The sequence below is a fragment of the Rhinatrema bivittatum genome, chromosome 1, assembly GCF_901001135.1.
Source record: "Rhinatrema bivittatum chromosome 1, aRhiBiv1.1, whole genome shotgun sequence".
Taxonomy (NCBI): Eukaryota; Metazoa; Chordata; class Amphibia; order Gymnophiona; family Rhinatrematidae; genus Rhinatrema; species Rhinatrema bivittatum.
In genome coordinates this window covers 383,226,317-383,244,657 of record NC_042615.1, presented here as the reverse complement: position 1 = coordinate 383,244,657, position 18,341 = coordinate 383,226,317, and the positions used below count along the sequence as shown (strand labels likewise).

Genomic DNA, 18,341 nt, shown 5'->3' with positions numbered 1-18,341 from the left:
ACAGAGGTGCAAGCTAGTCTCCTCAGCACTGCTATCGCAAGAAAAGAGGAGCCCAACTAGCAGAGCAGAACAGGACTGCAGCATCGGCTTCTGGAGGCCTAAACTTTACTGCTATGTGAGTGAGCCTTGAGCGTGCAGAACAAGTCTGTGCTGTGCGGGTGACATCAATCGTTGGAGGATCTCTGCAGCAATAACCACTTTGCTGTAATCTGTCGGTTCTCTGGCATTCTGAGTGAGGCAGCTAACACAGAGGTGTTTTCGGGGTGCTTCCTACTACTCCAAACTTTTGCCACCTGAGGTGGTAGCATCACCCTGCCTAATGACAGAACTGCCCCTGTGAAGTTTTTGCCATACGCAGTTTCTCAGCTCAAGATTGGGAGACCTACGTTAGCGCAGGCCATTGTTGGATAAACCTCCACATTGTGAGCCAAGAAGCCACTCGCAATGGATGTATGAGACTGAAGGTTTTTACAGCCTGAAGGGAGGAGTATGGTGCTGTGCCATTCTGTTTCACTGTTCATGGGAGGTGGCAAGAGCCCCCACATGCTAAGCTGCAAAATAGGGCCCACTTCAGTTGCTTCTGTGCTGAGAAGGAGGAAGGGGCTATGCAGTAGGAGTGGCTAAGTAAGGGGGAGCTGAGCTCTTCTATGTGTGTTTGATGGTTCTCATTTGCTTCTCTTTCTGAGACTCACAACACATTTTTTTTTTAACATTAACATTTTGTTTGTTATGTAAGTAATATTCTCCACTGTTTGCAGCTCTCGTGATGGAGCTTATTGTTCAGGTTGAGTGCCATCAGACAGAATTAAGCGGTGCTGCTACTGAGCCATGGTGGGGAGGAACTTGATGGGTTACTCACAGCAGTGATTGCCGATCAGATTTTCAAACCAAATTTATATTTTGCTGAACTTGTCTGAGCTTTAGATTTAAAATTTCACATCTAGCAGCATAGGTCATCAAGTTTTAAGCCTTACAGATAAGGTAATAGTATCACTCCATGTCTTAAGTACATTCAAAGCAAAAAAGCCTGTGAGGGAGTCAGTTGGGCCACTAGATGACAGAAAAATTAAATTAATTATTTTGCTTCTGTCTTTTTACTTTTTAATTTATTTATCATTTTCAAAATATATTATACATGAACCTAGAGGCTCAATATTATATATGTGTGTATATGTGTGTGTCGAGACGTGGTCTCTTTGGGCCTTGAGATATAGTAGTTTGTTTTTTTTAAACTCTTTATTTAAACAATTTCCAATACAAAGGCAGTGAATCCCCCAACTCCCCAATTGACCTACCCCCACTAAGACTGCCAGGTCTCCCCCCCCCTCCCCCCCCCCCAGGAAGGTTATACAATCAGGCAAGAAGATCATGTAACCTATAACACCAATGATGTATGAACCATTAATAAACATCATCACGCTACCCATCTTAATGGACATATCAAACCTACCCCATATGTGTTCTCCAAAATTTCCAGTAAGGAGCCCATATTTTATCATATAGAATTACATTCCATTTAAGGACATGGGTAAGCTTCTCCACTTAAGCCATTTCATGCACCTGCATGTGCCATCTACTCAGCATAGGAGCAGACTTCCACATTGAGACTATCGTAAACCTGCCAGTCAGCAATAATTGATCGGCCAAATTTCTCTGAGATATGGTGGGGTTATGCACCCCCCAAATTCCCAATAAACATAATTCAGGTTTAAGATCAACCTCTCGGCCTAATATAAAATGGCATTCCACTTTAACTAATTGCCAAACTGTACAACATACATGTCCACCAGGCATGCAAATAAGAAACTGGTTGACCACAGCCCCGCCAATATAATCCAGTTGAGGATGTTGAAAATTTAATATAGAATAAAGGGTATCTATACGCTCTGGGGGAAAGCTTAACCATCAATTGAAACCGCCAGGTACACAAAGATATTTTATGCACTCGTTTCCAGATACCTTTCCACTGCTGTCAAGTTAATTCAAACTGGAGATCCCTGTTCCATTGCTGATTAATATCCAGAGGGGGGGGGTCCTGTTGGATTTGTTCCTTCTGTAAAGCTTAGCAGAAAAGAGAAATGCCCCTACGAGGAATATCTTCCTGAATAAGTATCCTTTCCACCGGGCACAGGACTTAAAGTTGCCAGCCTTAGCCATTAAGAGGCCCAATTCAGCTAGAAGATTATTATAGAAAACCTCAGAATCTGCCTCCATCTCAAATTCATCCCTGAGGTCTTGGAATGATTTATGCTGAGTACCATCCTCTTCCCATAGCTGACCAAGAAATTTTAACCCCTGTTTACTCCAGTTAGCAGCATCCCTATATAACATAGAGGTGGCCAATCTAAGATTACCTCGCAAGGGAGTGAGCACAGAAAGACCCTGGTCAGGCCACCGCAGTTTCGCACTGATTGCAGTCCAGATTTTGAGTATTCGATATGTGGGATTGGCCCTGTAAGCTTTGTGGGTACACACAAGCAGATCGGGCTGCAATAGTAACATTGGAACATCTGTCCCACCCGCCAGTTTGGCCTCCAGCAAACAACAGGGCTCCGACTTATCTTTATGCAGCCCTACTATGGCTCCCGACAAACAAGGTCTGGAAGAGCCATTCCTCCCGCTTCCTTAGGTGGCCATAAAGTTTGTAGTTTGATTCAGGCAGGTCTCTGATGCCAAATGAATTTTCGCATAAGACTCTGGAGGACAGAAAACAATCCTCCAGGTAGATTACAAGGGAGATGTTGAAAAAGATACAAAAATCGCAGCAGGATGCTCATGTTCAGCACATTAATCCAGCCAGCCCAAGAAAGAAAGAAAATGGCCATCCCAATCCAGAAGTTCTTGTTTAACCTTAGAAGGCACCAGCGCATAATTAGTCTTATAAATGTCCCGTATCTTATATGGCACCCAGATTCCCAGGTATTTAAAGCCATCCCGGGCTTTCCTAAAGGCAGAGAAACAACCCGGAATCCTTAGGGGAAAACTTCCAACTTAGTGTATTAAATTTTGTAACCGGAGACCCTCCCATACTTCGATAATATAGCCAACAAATTAGGGCCAGAAACCTTAGGGTCAGTTATATCCCTCTGTGTGGACATCGTCCACATAGAGGGATATAACATGTTTGACCCCATCCATCCGAAATCCATGAACCCCAGGATTCTCCCTGACTTCATAGGCTAGAATTTCAATGGCGAGATTAAACAATAACTGAGAGAGGGGCATCCCTGCCATGTACCCTGCGAAATAGGGTAAAACTCAGAACAGATACCATTCGTAAGTATCTTAGCGCAAGGATGCATGTATAAAATCTGTATCAGATCACAAAACTCAGCTGGGAGCCCCACCATCTCCAATACCTTAAATAGGAAAGCCCACTCAAGGCGGTCAAAGGCTTTCTCAGCATCAAATGCAACAACTAAGCTCGACATAATCATAGAGCAATTATGTTAAAGAGCCTCCTGGTGCTCGTAGAGAGAGACGTTGTTTAGATATAGTAGTATTTACCAGTTTTAAGTGATTATTCCTAATTTAATCTAGGTTACACAGAATTATTCTATTTTATGTCTTCTGACTTACTTTGAGCAACAAACTATTCTTAGGTTTGGAAAAAATAAAAATAAAAACATCTGCTCATTCTCTATAAGCCCTCAAAATATTAGAGGGATTCGCACAGAAATTAGGGAAGTTAAACTAAAAATATACCAATAATCTTGTGCACAAGGAAAAAAAAACCCTGAAGGGAGAGACTATTATAACAGTTACAATGCTACCTCAAACATCTACATTCCCAGTGAAATTCCTCATAGATGATATATGTAACATTTAGCAAGTAGTTGGAGGGGTAATGCAAAAAAAAAAAAAATCACTCCCAGATCTTTAACCTCCTGTCACATCTGGAGAAACTATAAGGGAGATAGCAAATGTTGCTTACCTGATGTAACAGGTGTTCTCACAGGACAGCAGGATGTTAGTCCTCACAAATGGGTGACATCGAGGATGGAGCCCTGTACGGAAAACTTTTCTGTCAAAGTTTCAACAAGCTTTGACTGACACTGGCACACTGGGTGCACTGAGCATGCCCAGCCTGCATTTATCCCTGTGAGCCACAGGTGTCTCCCTCAGTCTCGTCTTATAGCTAAAAAGCGCAAGCGAAACTAAAATAAAAGTATACAGACCCAACTCCGCGGGGTGGCGGGCGGGTTTCGTGAGGACTAACATCCTGCTGTCCTGTGAGAACACCTGTTACATCAGGTAAGCAACATTTGCTTTCTCACAGGACAAGCAGGATGGTAGTCCTCACAAATGGGTGAGTACCGAGCTGAGGATGCCCGGGAATGCACCAGATACACCGCAGATGCGCAAAGGCATAACGACTGAGGTGGAAATGGGAACGGAGGGCATCTGCAACACCATAATGGGTTCGTGGAAGGATGTTGGGTAGTGAATTGAAAAAAGTAAGAGTAGGCGGACTGGCCAAACATGGAGCATGCCGGCTAGTCAAATGTAAGCAATAATAGGCTGCGAAGGTATGGAGAGGACTCCAGGCTGCAACCTGATAAAAAAGTACAAGCAGCAGTAACCAAAGGGAAGCTGTTAAGGCTAAGACGGACACAACAGTATGTGGATACCCACAGTGTTGTAGTGAAATGTCTGCTTGTTGGTAGGAAAGGAAATATAGACCACTTAATCAGAAGGATTAGGTCTGTGTGGCCACTGGAAGTAGCAGCTTGACCCTTGCATGAAGGAAAGAGTCAAGTGGAATTCACATGGAATGCAGTGCAATGTAGATAGAATGTAAGCGCAGCATTACTGTCCAGGAATGTGGAAAACCCACTCTCTCCCTAGGGCGAGAGAGAGAGGTTAGGAAAAATTAATAGAGTATTTCCTGAGGAAAGGAGATACAACATCTACCTGAAAAGGATAGAAAGTTGAATGCGTAGAACTACTCAGTGGCAGAGGAACGGAGTCAGGTGAGTATGGAAAGAGTGCATAACTCACGGACCCTGCTGGCAGGAATGACATTAAGAGGGAAAGAAGTTCCCTTGCCAAACTGTGGAAGAGAGGAATGGAAAGGCTCAAACGTAGAATGTATGAGACTTATAAGGAGAATATATATGTTCATTCCGTGATTAGAGAAATAGAGGCGGCTTGATCAGTGGATAATCCATGGTAAGCCGACTCAGAGAGGATTACCGAAAACGGGAACCCAACTCCCAAAACGATACACCTCCTAAGAGAAAGGTGTATCTATGTGGAGGATGTCTGGAGAACAGAATCCGAGGGAGTAAGAAAAAATGGTGGAAAAGTAAAAGGGGTAATACCTCTTTTTTTTTTTTTTTTTTAGCGTCAGGAGGTAAAGCCTGCCATATTAAACGGCAAGATTTATGTTTAGAAGGTTATGTGACGCTACCAGAACCTAAGAACATCAGTAAGTCTATGATTTGGGACTGACTGGTGAGGGAATAAAAGGTTACTGATATGATGGATTGAGAAGTATGGGAAGCATACTGATCTCAGTCAGGGAGTGGGGAAAAGAATACTGAACCCCATCCCAGTTCAACATTAGAAGAATGCTGGCTACGAGAGGCAGCAGAAGAGATATATTGAAGAGGCCTTTGATGGAAGAAAAGGCATCTAAGGGAACGCATAGGAAACATGTGCAGGGAGCAGAACCTGTGCATCGTATGGAATGATGCAGACGCCGAGGAAAGTTTAGTTAAACTCAGCGTTAAAAGATTTGCCCTGTACACATGTAATTGAGACCATTCGAGAGGATAGAACCTACGTGGAGAAGGTCTGATAGAGCGTTCATTAAATCTCTTAGATATGTGGCCCAAGGTCGCAAGAAGTGAACAAGGGCCAAGGGTAGAGCTGCGCAGCTGTCTAGCAGAGCAGCTAAGAGGTAATGCGTGCTTATGAGTTGGAAAGCACATTGTCCCTATGCTGTCTGTCTGTATGCACAAAGAATTGTTGCAAAAGCAGTATTGGAAGGCAAAAGGGCATAACTCATGGGTGCAACATCCAGGAAGTTTATGAGAAACTATGCTGGAGTGCAATAGATGCATAATGGGTTGAAAGCTTTCAGGAGAAACTTTATAACCCTAAGGAATTGCGAGCATGAGTCGAAGGAGACTAGGTCCTAGTTCGAACTGGGATAAGAATCAGGGACGAAAGCAATGAAACCACTTAGGTCCATTGAGTATAGAATGTCACTGAATATAACCCATAGCAGTTTTGAATTATGAGAAAAAAGCATAGTGGGAAGAAACCCCATAGCCCAACCATGAAAAGTTGAAAGGCTGAGGTTATGGAAAATAGGCGCAGGGACATATAACAATGTATCAGAATGTCTGTGCGCATGCTGGACAAGAGGGTCTTAAGACTGTGGTGTCCAGAAGTGTTACAGAAGGGATTTATGGCAGTGACAGTAATCCCAGTTAGTAAATGTATAGTGAGTCCTGAAAAAAGTGAGAGCTCCTTGCATGTACTGAAAGTGGTTAGCAGTAGTCTATGCAAGGAAAGTGAATGATGTTACACTCCGCAGAGAAAACAGCATTCACCAACAGTGATGCAAGAGACAGTTCACTTACCGAAGCTGGTGCCAGCGGCAGAGCTTGGGGTTGTAATGTTGACTCACCATAAAGAACATAGAAACATTAAAATAATGTACTTACTGCAGTATGGAGTGATGGTAACCAAAGATACCATTGTACCTGTGACGTCTAAAGAAAGTTGGATTTTCTTAGGTCCAGGATGTGCGGAGAGTAACTATTTTCTGTTAAAAGAAAGAATAGTGCAATTAAAACTCCCCAACCCCCCTCCCTTCTCCCCTCTGCACTTCGTAGCGCCTGGGGGAGTGTACCGGGACTTTGGTACAAGGTGGGGTGGCCGCTCTGATATCTGACCAGATGGGAGACCAGGAGGTGTCCCAATGGAGGATATCATGTAGGCTCCTGCAGGTGTGTGAGCGGTAAGTGGTACCCACATTTCTGTATGCTGTACAAGGAGACACTGAGACCTGTGGCCAGGCCTCAAGGTGGACTTGTACATGGGGCAATGGTTGCTGAATCTCATGTTTAGCAGATCAGCCAATGCAGCTGGACCTTGGTTGGGAGGGAACCAAGAGTCAGAGCATTGGTCGGCACAGGGACTTGTTACTGACAAGAGAAGAAGCCCTGCTGCAATCCCAAGAAGATAGAGGGGTTCTCCTGATATTGTGGCTAACATAGCTAACATAGCGATATGTGACACTAATACAGTTCTAAAAGGCACATGACCCAGAACTTTTCGAACCACGGTCCGAATGGGAGAACACAACTCTATGGGAATGCCGCCGAAGCGGGTACTTACCATCCGACGTGGATCGCCGCAAGACGAGCCGGTGAAGATTGTTGACTCCGACGGTCTCCGGAGTCCTCGAGGGTAAGGCCGGGGACGTAAACGTCCATCTCGCTCTGAAACCCGGTATGGTGGCACAGGTACAGAGGAGACAGGCCAGGCGTGAGTGGCGTTTAGACTGCTAAGTGTAACAGATGGCCATAGTCCCACACCACTTGACGGTGGGGCACGCCAGGAACAGAGGAGCCCTAACGGAACTCATGTTCCCTTCCCTCGTCACAGCGGCTCGATGTGTCGTGACGCCAATGCAGAAGCCGTCGGACCTGGATCCGGAAGTTCTGGATCACCAAGGACTGCCAAAACTGTAGGAACAGTGCTGATGGCAGTGGTGATGTCGCTCTGCCCGAGCGTTGTCCAGCCTGGAGAAGGATGGCACCGATGTGCTGGATGGCGTCAGCGGCGGACGATCACGATGTCGGCGATGATGGGTGCCACGGTGCTCGGCCCGGTCTTTCCCCAGCGCCGAGATGGAAGCCCTCGTCGTCCTGGAAGGCGATCGATGACGAACTGTCAGCACGCCTGCTCTGCTCCTGACACAATGGAGTGTCTTAAGCTAATACGGGGCTTAAAAAAGAACCCAAAGCGTGGAGCAATGTGAGGAGGCGAGGGTATTATGTGGCGGTGCTATGTCGGTATTGACGATATTGAAGGCAACCTAAGGGGCTTCAAGGATATCATTAAAATGGGTATGAAAAATCGTCGATGACTGGCCAGGAGAATGATGACAGTGACGGGCACTGACAGCACTGGCATAGGTATCTTTGAAACGATGTGGAATCGAATAATCGAAAAACATTGCCGTTATTGAAAAAGATACCGGCATCGACTGAGTCGAAGTTGAATCAATAGGGCGTCAAGGACACCGAAGGAAAACGGAGGTGTCGAGGGCATCGATGCATGGAGGCGGGCATTTATGCCGTTTGTGGCATGGCCACGGGCATCAACTATAGGGCCACAGACGTTGACGGTATAGATTTGGACAGACTCAGATTTCCAAGTGTACATGGCATCGGTGCCCCAGACACGTGTGTCGGTGGCATCGATATGGACACGTATGGAATCGATGGCATGGATCTCCCAGTCGATGAATTCCATCCCGGCATCAACGCCAGTCCTGGAATCGGCATGGGCATCGATGCCAGCCATAAGGCTGGCATTGGCATCAACGCCCATCCACGGAATCGAGCCGGCATGGATACCCACCGATGGGACCCACCTGGGCATCGAATTTCACCGATGGGAGCAGCCTGGCATCGACTGCCCTCGATGGATGCATTCTAACATAGATGCCCATGGATGAAACACCTGGGCATCGGTGTCCATCGATGCAAAAGGACCTGGCACCGATGCCACCGACGGACAAGCCATCCGGCACCGATGCCATCGACGGACAAATCATCCGGCACCGATGTCCATCGATGGACAAGCCATCCGGCACCGATGTCCATCGATGGGGACCATCCGGCACTGATGTCCACTGATGGGGACCATCCGGCATCGATGCCCACCGACGAAATCGATGTGGCACCGATGCCCACCGACGGAAAAGGGCCGGACATCGGTGGGGAGGATGGGGCATCGATGGCATCCCCAAAAAGGGGGTGGCATCGATGAAGTGACCCTGGGATCGTTAAAAAGTGTCTCGGGCAACGGTGGCGGCGACCCGAGTATGCATGGCAGTGACTAACAGCGTGTGCGTCAATGGCATGCATCCGGGTAGGGACGGCACCGAGGAAGCCCAAGGGAAAAAAACAGTGCGTAGGAGGAAAAAAGCCTGGTAGCACTGAAAAGCAAAAAACATGGATAAAGGCATCAGGGCACCGTGGGGGGAGGGGCGCTGATGACATATAAAAGCCCAGGGCGGTTTAGGAGGGTACCGGTGTAGTGATAGGTATCGACTGCGTGAGGGTACCAGGGAACGAAGGACTTGAAGCTACAGAGGTCCTAAAGTTAAGGAAAAAATCCCTACCCCACTAGCATAAGCAAGCAGAGTGTCACAGAGACACTCGCAAGCTGTTTAAAGTTAACTGAAAAATGGGGGAAGGGAAGGCTTCAGTCAGTTAACAGCCTTAAGATAGTGACAGGAACCGACCGAAAAAATAAGAATTAGTACTCACCGAGCGTCGTAAAAACGTACGCGGAGGGAGACCTGTGCAGGGAAAAGTGTTTTTTGAAGTGAAAAGTTAAGTGTTTCCATGAGGTAATTAGTTAAAAAAAAATCCTCACAGAGCTCCAACCGCTATGCTTACTGCAGAGCGGAAAAAAGAAGACTGAGGGAGACACCTGTGGCTCACAGGGATAATTGCAGGCTGGGCATGCTCAGTGCACCCAGTGTGCCAGTGTCAGTCAAAGCTTGTTGAAACTTTGACAGAAAAGTTTTCCGTACAGGGCTCCATCCTCGATGTCACCCATTTGTGAGGACTACCATCCTGCTTGTCCTGTGAGAAACCAGGAGTTTTTACTAATATATGCAGCAAAATAGTAATTCTAAACCCATATTGGACACTGACCTGTATTCCTGCAAAGAAATGCAGAAGAGGAACTTTGATCAGAATAAGTTATCTAATCTGTCTGTTTAACTTAAGGGATAGGGCTTCTCTCAGCAAACAAGCTAAGCTGCCCAAGTGTATGGGACCGGTCCCAGACTGAAAAACTGCCTGGAGATGAAAAACAGCCTAGCCAAAGGGTGAGTTTGACAAGTCGGTTCACAGAAAAGTCTGACACAGCAGGGCAGCTCTCTGGTCAAGAATTACAGGACTGAGATCAGACCCTGGTCTGGAGTTACCACATGGCAGGAGCAGTGACACCCTCCCCGATGTGAAAAGGAGGGCCAGCAGTCTGAAATGAAGAAATGCCCCATCCATACTGCTGCTTGACTATGCATGAGCTCTTACATATTCTTGCTTTGGGGAAAAGGGCTCAGGGAGGGGCCATCAAAAGAAGAACCATGAACACCTGAAGGCAAGAGTCCATACTCCTCACCCTTCCCTGTCTTGAAACAGATGAGCTCCGGAGTCCTGAAAGGCTGCACTTTACCTGCTGTTACCTGTTTGCGTGGACCCTGTCTTTCCTTCTCCAGGGCTCAGCCAAGCCTCCCAAACTCAGCAAGTGACAGGTGCCAAGAACGCATGCTCCCTCCGGCAGAGACCATCTCCTATACGTCCAACTACAGGGACTGCTCCAGGGTAAAACTGAAGGTAATCTAAAGTTATGGAGGTAGTTAGCTAGCTCAGTTTAATAACATACCTGAAGCAAGTCAAAGTGTCTGTGTTTTAAGTTCACTAATTATGCAAAGCTTTTCTCAGTATAAACTTGTGCTGTATCAAAGACTATAGAGGTGAAAATTGTCTGCCTTTTTCTAAGTGGTAAATTTGAAATGTCTGAAAATAAAGCAGTCTGATTCTGAGACAAGTGTCCTTTACTAGACTTTTCGGATTGCATAAAAGATAAGTGTTAAGTTTCTGCAGCATGGTCAGGATACCCTGGAAGGGGAAGGGGGAGCAGGCAGCCTCCTCTCGGTTTTGTATGTCCTTATATTGCTTACAGAACAATCTTCTTTTCTGAGTTTGCTTTTACAAATCTGTACCATAAATAAGATATCTTTATAATGAAAAAAAAGTCTCACATTTAATTATCAGTTCTCACACATCTCCATTTTGCGGTGATTTATCATAGAATCCTGGACTATGGCAACTTTAAAATCAGGAAAACCAATATACTAATTCCTCAGTTTTCTCCATCTGACTCTTCAGTTTAGTCTTCATAGTGACAGTCCAATCTTGAACTGTTTCTAAAGAAGCAGCCATCTTGTTTATTTTAGAACTTGCAGCTTTCTCCAACACCAAAATAGCCTACCAGATGTCTTCCAATCCTGTGTGGGCAGGCTGTTCCAGGGGAAGAGTCCAAGCAGGCGCAGGAGGTATTGAGGAGACCAAAGGTCCTACTTCCATTGCAGCTAATACTACACCATCTGCAACACTCTGTGCCTTCACAACCAGGATCCGGGGCAAGCTTGAATCAGGGGCTTGTAGCACAGCTCTCATTCTGACCATCTGGCTCAACCTCAGCACTTGGCGAACTTCCCTGGAGCATCCTCGGATCCTTCAGTACCTCACTAGTCTTGTGAAGAATGTAAGCCGGTGACACACAAGGCTGAAGGATGCACCTGACTCCAGCTGGAGTGACTCTCTTGTCAGCCCCGGGACCAAGGGACTGCCCTGGTAGATTTCTATACACTCTCCCTGCTACAGGATAGTCATCTGAATTGAAGGATGTCAACTAGGAATATATCCCTTCACTCTTCCTCTTCACCAATAGGTAGGAAGTAAAATTAAATTAGGGAACAATATGCAGAACCCTGGGGAAGCATCTCAACCCTCCAGCACCATCTTGGATTCCCACTCCTGCCTCTCTTTATTCAGGAGGATGTTGGGATCATACCCATACCAGAAACATATTTTAATGGTGATGACTGTGCAACTAAATGAAATAACTGTGAAACAGGAGTTTGACAGGATTGACAGAAAAAAGAATAACAAATCTTGGGACTGGATAGTATTCGTTCCAGAGTTCTGAGGCAACGCAAACACTGAAATTACAGACCTCTTTCTGGTGGTCTGCAACCTATCATGTAAAACAGCCACAGTACCTGAAGACTGGAGGGTGACCAATTTGATGCCAGTTTTTAAAAAGGGCTCCAGGAGTGATCTGGAAAACTATAGACTGGTGAGCTTGACATATATGCCCGGAAGTATGGTAGAAGCTATCCTTAAAAACAAAATTACTTGACCACATAGATATGATTTAATGGGGAGAATTAACATGGTTTTTGAAAGTTTAAATAAACATGCAGATAAAGGTGAGCCGGATGATGTAGTGCATTTGACAAAGTCTCTCAGGAAATTGGGAGGTCTTGGGATCGAAGGCAGTGTCATATTGTGTTGTAGCTGGATAATGGATAGGCAACAGAGAACTGTCATTGGCGGAATGTATCAGGGGGTCTCAACTGTCATTGGCGGAATGTATCAGGGGGTCTCTACTGGGATCTCTGCTATTTAGCATATTCATTATTGATCTATAAAAAGGAACAGTAAGTGAGGTAACCAAATTTGCAGATGACAAAATTTGTTTTGAGTCATTAAAAGAACAGCAGATTTTGAGGAACTGCAGAAGGACCTTGTGAGACTAGGAGACTGAGCATCTAAAAGGCAAATGCAATTTAATGTGGACAAGTGCACAGTAATGCATATAGGGAAAAATAATCCCAACTACAGTATATACAATGCTGTGTTCCATGAGGACAATCCATTGAAATCTTCAGCTCAATGTGTGACAGTAATCAAAAAGGCAAATAGAATGTTAGGAATTTATTTGGAAAGGAATAGAGAACAAAACAGAGAATATTATAATGCATTTGTATAGATCTATGGTGCAACCACACCTTTAGTATTTTGTGCAATTCTGATTTTTTCTTCTCAAAAAAAGACATAGCAGCATAGCAAAGTTACAGAGAAGGGCAACAAAAAGGATGAGGATGGAAAAGCTTCTTTATGGAGAAAGGCTAAACAAATTAGGGCTCTTTAGTTTACATAATATCATAAGACTTGCCATACTGGTTCAGACCAAAGGTCCATCAAGCCCAGTATCCTGTTTCCACTAGTGGCCAATCCAGGTCACAAGTAGCTGGCAGGATCCCAAGGGGTAGATAGAGTCCAAGCTGCTTATCCCAAGGATAAGCCGTAGATTTCTGCAACTCTGCCTTAATAATGGTTAATGGACTTTTCCTCTAGGAACTTGTCAAACCTTTTCTAAACACAGCTACATTATTAGCTTTCACCACATCCTCTGGCAACAAATTCCAGAACTTAATTATGCATTGAGTAAAAAAGTATTTTCTCTTATTAGTTTTAAATGTATTACTTAGTGTCCCCTGGTCTTTGTAATTTTCAAAAGAGTAAACAACTGATTAATATTTACTCGTTCCATTCCACTTGTTATTTTATAAACCTCTATCATAGTCGTAATCTCTTTAGCCTTTCTTCATAGGGGAATTGTTAAATCCCCTTTATTATTTTGGTCGCCTTTCTCTGTACCTGTTCTCATTTTGCTATATCTTTTTTGAGATGTTTTGACCAGAACTGCACACAGTACTCAAGATTAAGTCGTACCATGGAGTGATATAGAGGCATTATATTCTGTTTTATTCTCCATTCCTTTCCTAATAATTCCTAGATTTCTATTTGCTTTCATGGCTGCTGCTGCACACTGAGCAGAAGATTTCAACGTGTTTTCAATGATGACATCTAGATCCTTTTCCTGAGTGGTGACTCCTAATGTGGAATCTTGCATTGTGTAGCCATAATTTGGGTTACTCTTCTCAAAGTGAATCACTTTACACTTGTCCACATTAAATTTAATTTTCCATTTGCATGCCCAGTATCTGTTTTGCAATGTCGTCCTCTTGCAATTTCTCACAATCCTTTTGTGATTTAACAACTTTGAATAATTTTGTGTCATCTGCAAATTTGATCACCTCACTTGTTCCCATTCCAAGGTCGTTTATAAATTACTAGCTGTACCCGGCCACGCGTTGCAGTGGCAGAGCCAAGTTAAGTGGAAAAGAAAGAAAAGAGAATGGGGATAACCGCCCCCTGCAGGCCCGCCGATACCTGTCAAAAATGGTAGTCGGTGGAGCGGGGGCGTTCGTTCTGGCATGGAAGTATTGGCGCCGGGCCCTCAGCAGCCAGCACTGAAACTGTCTCCGACGGTTGTTAGAACTTACTCTGTCAGTGAGGTGGAGCAATGGGAGCGGTCGTCTCGCTCAGATAGTAAGGGCGAAGGTGCGCCGGTTGCCAGTCCAGAAAATGGCGTCAACAGGCCCTCGCCCTTACTATGTCACATGGGCTACTGCCGCCATAGGCATTCCCGAGTGTCCTAGTAAGGGACAGAGCCGTCTGCGCCATTTTGATTGCTGGCAGCCGACGGCCGTAGTGTATGCGATGTGTCATGGAGCGGTGTTGCCCCCCTCCCCTCCGCTGGAGCAGCCCGAACTATTCTGCCATTTTGCATGCGTTTGGAGGGTGTGGGCAGTAAGTAGAAAAGTCATGGTCGTGGGGGGTGAGGAGGATGTTTTTGTGTGAGTTCGTAGGGTGTGGGAATTGCAAACATGTGGCATGTGAGTGGCCTCCCGGTGTAGCATGCTGGAATTTTGTGGGTTTTTATGTGTTTTGGGAGGGTGTGTGAAGTAAGTACAATTGGCATGTGTGCGGGGGGGGGGGGGGGGTGTGGGGTGTGAGGAGGGTGGATTTGTGTCTGGTCGGAGGATGTGTGAATCCCAAACATTGGTCACGTGTGTGTGGGGTGTGAGCGTTTGTGCAAGGTGTAAGACCTTGCGCTTACGTCCAGCAGATGTCGCTGTTTTGTGGAACCAAATTTTAAAACTTTTTTACCAGCCCCTGGTGTGACATATATGTAACGTAGGTATAGAAGAACCTTGCCGTATGTGAGGTGAAGCTTGTGTCCAAATTTGAAAGCAATCGGTTCAGTGGTTGCTGAGATTAGCGATTTCATACAAACTTTTTAACATTTTTATTTATATAGATATTAAAAAGCAGTAGACCCAGAGGAGATCCCTGGGGCACACTCCACTCTTCACCTTTCTCTGTTTTCTGTCTTTTAACCAGTTGGCAATCCACAATAGGACACTGTCCCCTATCCCATGACTTCCCATGAGGAAGAGACAACTGAGGGTGGATATGATTGAGATGTATAAAATCATGAGTGGGCTGAAACAAGTAAATAGGAAATGTTTATATACCCTTTTTTCAGATAAGACTAGGACTAAGGGAGAGTCAATTGGAACTAGCAACCGTCAAATTTAAAACAAATCTTAGGAAGTATTTTTTTTGTACTCAGTGCACAATTAAGCTATGAAATCTGTTGCTGGAGGACGTAGTCAAGATATCTAACATAGGAGGTTCAGAAGGGGAAGGAAAAGGCCATAACCAGTTATTAGTCAGGAAGACATAGGACCGCCCGTGCCTATACCTGGGAGTGAAATATAAGAAATAGGTTAACCTCTGGGGATCTGACAGGTACTTGCAACCCGGACTGACCTCAGTCAGAGACAGGATGCTGGCTCGCAGGACCTTGGTCTGACCCAGCATGGCACCACTTAGACTTTTGCTGGATTTACCCACAGCTTTTAAGAACTTCCCTTTCTGTAAGAAGCTGGACTGGGACTGGTCCGTCTGCTGGTTCAGTAGCACTGCTGCATGCTGTCATATGATGAGTCTCTGGTTGGGTTTTGGGATAGGCTTTCTGAACCCCACGTCAGAGGGTGAGGGTGTTGCAGAGGGCAGTGTTCCTAGACCCTATGGGTTAGAGGTAATAGCTGGTTGCTCGATTAAGAGCCCATTTTGCAGTTTTCCATATTGCAATGAGCAGAATAGGAATAGTAGGGGAGGGCCACTTAAAATAGGGGGAAAATCCCCAAGTAATTGCAAATGGAGGCTTATAGTTCCAGAATCCCAGCAGTGGTTCTGATTTGAGCTTGAAGAAAGAGGAGAGAAAACTGCCAGACAAAAAAATAATAATGTATAGCAGGACTGAAAGTCCAAGAAGCCTTTTCCTTATGACTGTCATCCATTTACATCTCACTGACCAGAGATGTTGATCCTGCCCCGGGAAACATGAAAGAAGTGTATTCCACCTTTCTATTACCTGGAAATAACCTAGCCTTTTCTGTTTTGTTTTGTTTCGGTTGGTGTTTTGCCCAGGATCTGCCGGGTGCATACAGCATCACTGAAATGCACGACGCGCTTGCGCTTTCTGAAATTGGAGATGACCGGAAGCTGTTTCTCATTGGAACTCACCTAGTGAAGGAAGGCTCCGAGATACCTTCAAGCTTGCAAGATGCCAGAGAACTGATTATACAGCTGGTTTCAGATTGTCAATAAAAGAGAAAGTGTATTAAGATAACTACCACCACAGTCTTGCTTCATGGTGTATGGCAGCCAAAGCACTTTCATTTTCGAAATGTACCCTTTTGTATTTCCAAAGTTACTGAATCTTTATGAAAATGGGGTGTTAAATAATTTAGAGGGGGAAAAGCATCTTTTTTTTTTCTCTTTCAGATTTAAAGTATTTTTGCAAAGATGTGTATTTGGGGAGATAATTTCTTAGTGGGTGGAAAGGGTACAGTAATCCAAAAGATCTGATTCCAATAATCTATTTTCTTTTTACAAAGAAAATAGATTATTGGAATCAGATCTTTTGGATTACTGTAAACAATCGTAATTCAGCTAATAGGAGGCTTTAACCATTCCTTTTTCTTTTTGCATTAGTTTTCATAGACTTAAAATGACAGTGATGTCAGGGGACAGTTTCTTCCTTTCTTGAAAGACAGCAATCACTTTTCAGACAGCCCTAGACTATGTAAAATAACCAACTAAATTCAATGGGTTATCTTTAAGCCAGTCATAATCTGACCATCTAGATTTACTAAGGCTAAGTTTAGCTGGGTAGTGGTTAGTGGTGACAAACAGGCACTAACTGGCTTAAGTCCTTTAAAAAAAAAAAAAATTAATAACCGGAATGATGCCTCCCTCTCAGCTTGGTTCCTTGGAATTAATTCCTCCCTTCTGTCCTTTTCTCCCTCGCCCAACAATTTAACAATCCTAAACACCTCCCTCCCTCAGGGGTGTGGAAGGGCAGATTTCCTCTCATCTTGTGTCGTCCCCCCCCCCCCCCAGGCTTGTTCTCCTGTTTTGGAAAAGAGGGGAGGGAAATCCCTCTGACATCACTGACCTTGTTTGGAGGGTCATAGAATCCCTGCTGTGGCCAGTTTTGACAGTAGTAAAGGAGAGTAGGAGGTAAAAAAAAAAAGGTCTGTCTTGGGTGGGCTAACTTTTTTTTTTTTTTTTTTTTTTTAATTTTTAAATGGATGGAGTGAGCAAAGGAAAGGACAATTGTCCACTGTAGCATGGGAATTTTTTTTTTTTAAATATATTTTTAAAGGTGTTGGAGAGGGTGAGGAGTTGGGATACCCTGGAAATCATTTGTTAAATATTTCAAGAGCTGAAAGAAGGAAGGAAACAGCTTGGGCTCGGTAGGGCTTTATTTATTTATTTTTATACCTAAAAAGAGCCAGAAAGAGAGTGGCCTCTCATTGCGCACCTAAATTTGTCTGGTCAAGTTAGGAAGCTGGAGCTGAAAATTTGTGCTAACTTTGAGGCCTTGTCCTAACCTCACCCCCAGGCCTACCCAGAATTTGGCAAATTTAGGGACCTAAATTGATTAGTTAGGGTTTGATCTAATTGACTTAAGTTGTTATTTAGCAGGCTGGATGGCTTCTCAATATGACTCCTTACTTTTCAAATATATAATACTAGCTCATTTAAATATCTTTTCATTGGTGTCTCAGAATCTTTAAGGCTACTTTGACCCTGTGGTCTCTTACGTAAAATGTATCAAATGCAAGTACTCGCAAAATGTATTTTAACTTAAATAGAGAAAATCTTCACACCCATTAAAACAAAAAAAAAAAGGTCAAATTGAAGTTCAACACAACAGTATTTTAAAACTATTACAAGGAGGTACATAGCCAAACACTATATTTTGAAGAAGAGCCAGCATGTTATCCTTTAGGAATCACATTGAGTCAACTTCTAAGCAACCTGTACTCCCTGTACATCTGCCTTTCTCCCATGTGGATCCCAAAGAGAGCCTGGATCCATGACATCATTTTTGAACATTGCTGCCTTGGCACAGTAATAAGATTAATGCATAACCGTAAAACGTTTGCTGATCTTCGGTGAATCAGGCAAAAGGAGGGGATCTTTTCAGTGAAGCACAACTGCATCTCCGTAATCTGTTTCCTGTCTTTTAACCAACTTGCAATCCACAAAAGGACATCACCTCCTATCCCATGACTCTTTAGT

General features: G+C 44.4%; 1 protein-coding gene across 5 annotated transcripts in view; it reads left to right on the top strand.

Moving 5' to 3' along the window:
• Positions 1 to 18,012, top strand: part of ARL9 (ADP ribosylation factor like GTPase 9) — a 66,889-nt gene extending 48,877 nt beyond the window's left edge. For all 5 annotated transcript variants that reach the window (XM_029601103.1, XM_029601085.1, XM_029601068.1 and 2 more), the window contains one exon: positions 16,179 to 18,012. In XM_029601103.1, coding sequence (XP_029456963.1) covers positions 16,179 to 16,358 — 180 coding nt within the window. In that variant the 3' untranslated portion in view covers positions 16,359 to 18,012. The remainder of the gene's footprint in view (positions 1 to 16,178) is intronic.
• Positions 18,013 to 18,341: the final 329 nt, after the last annotated feature.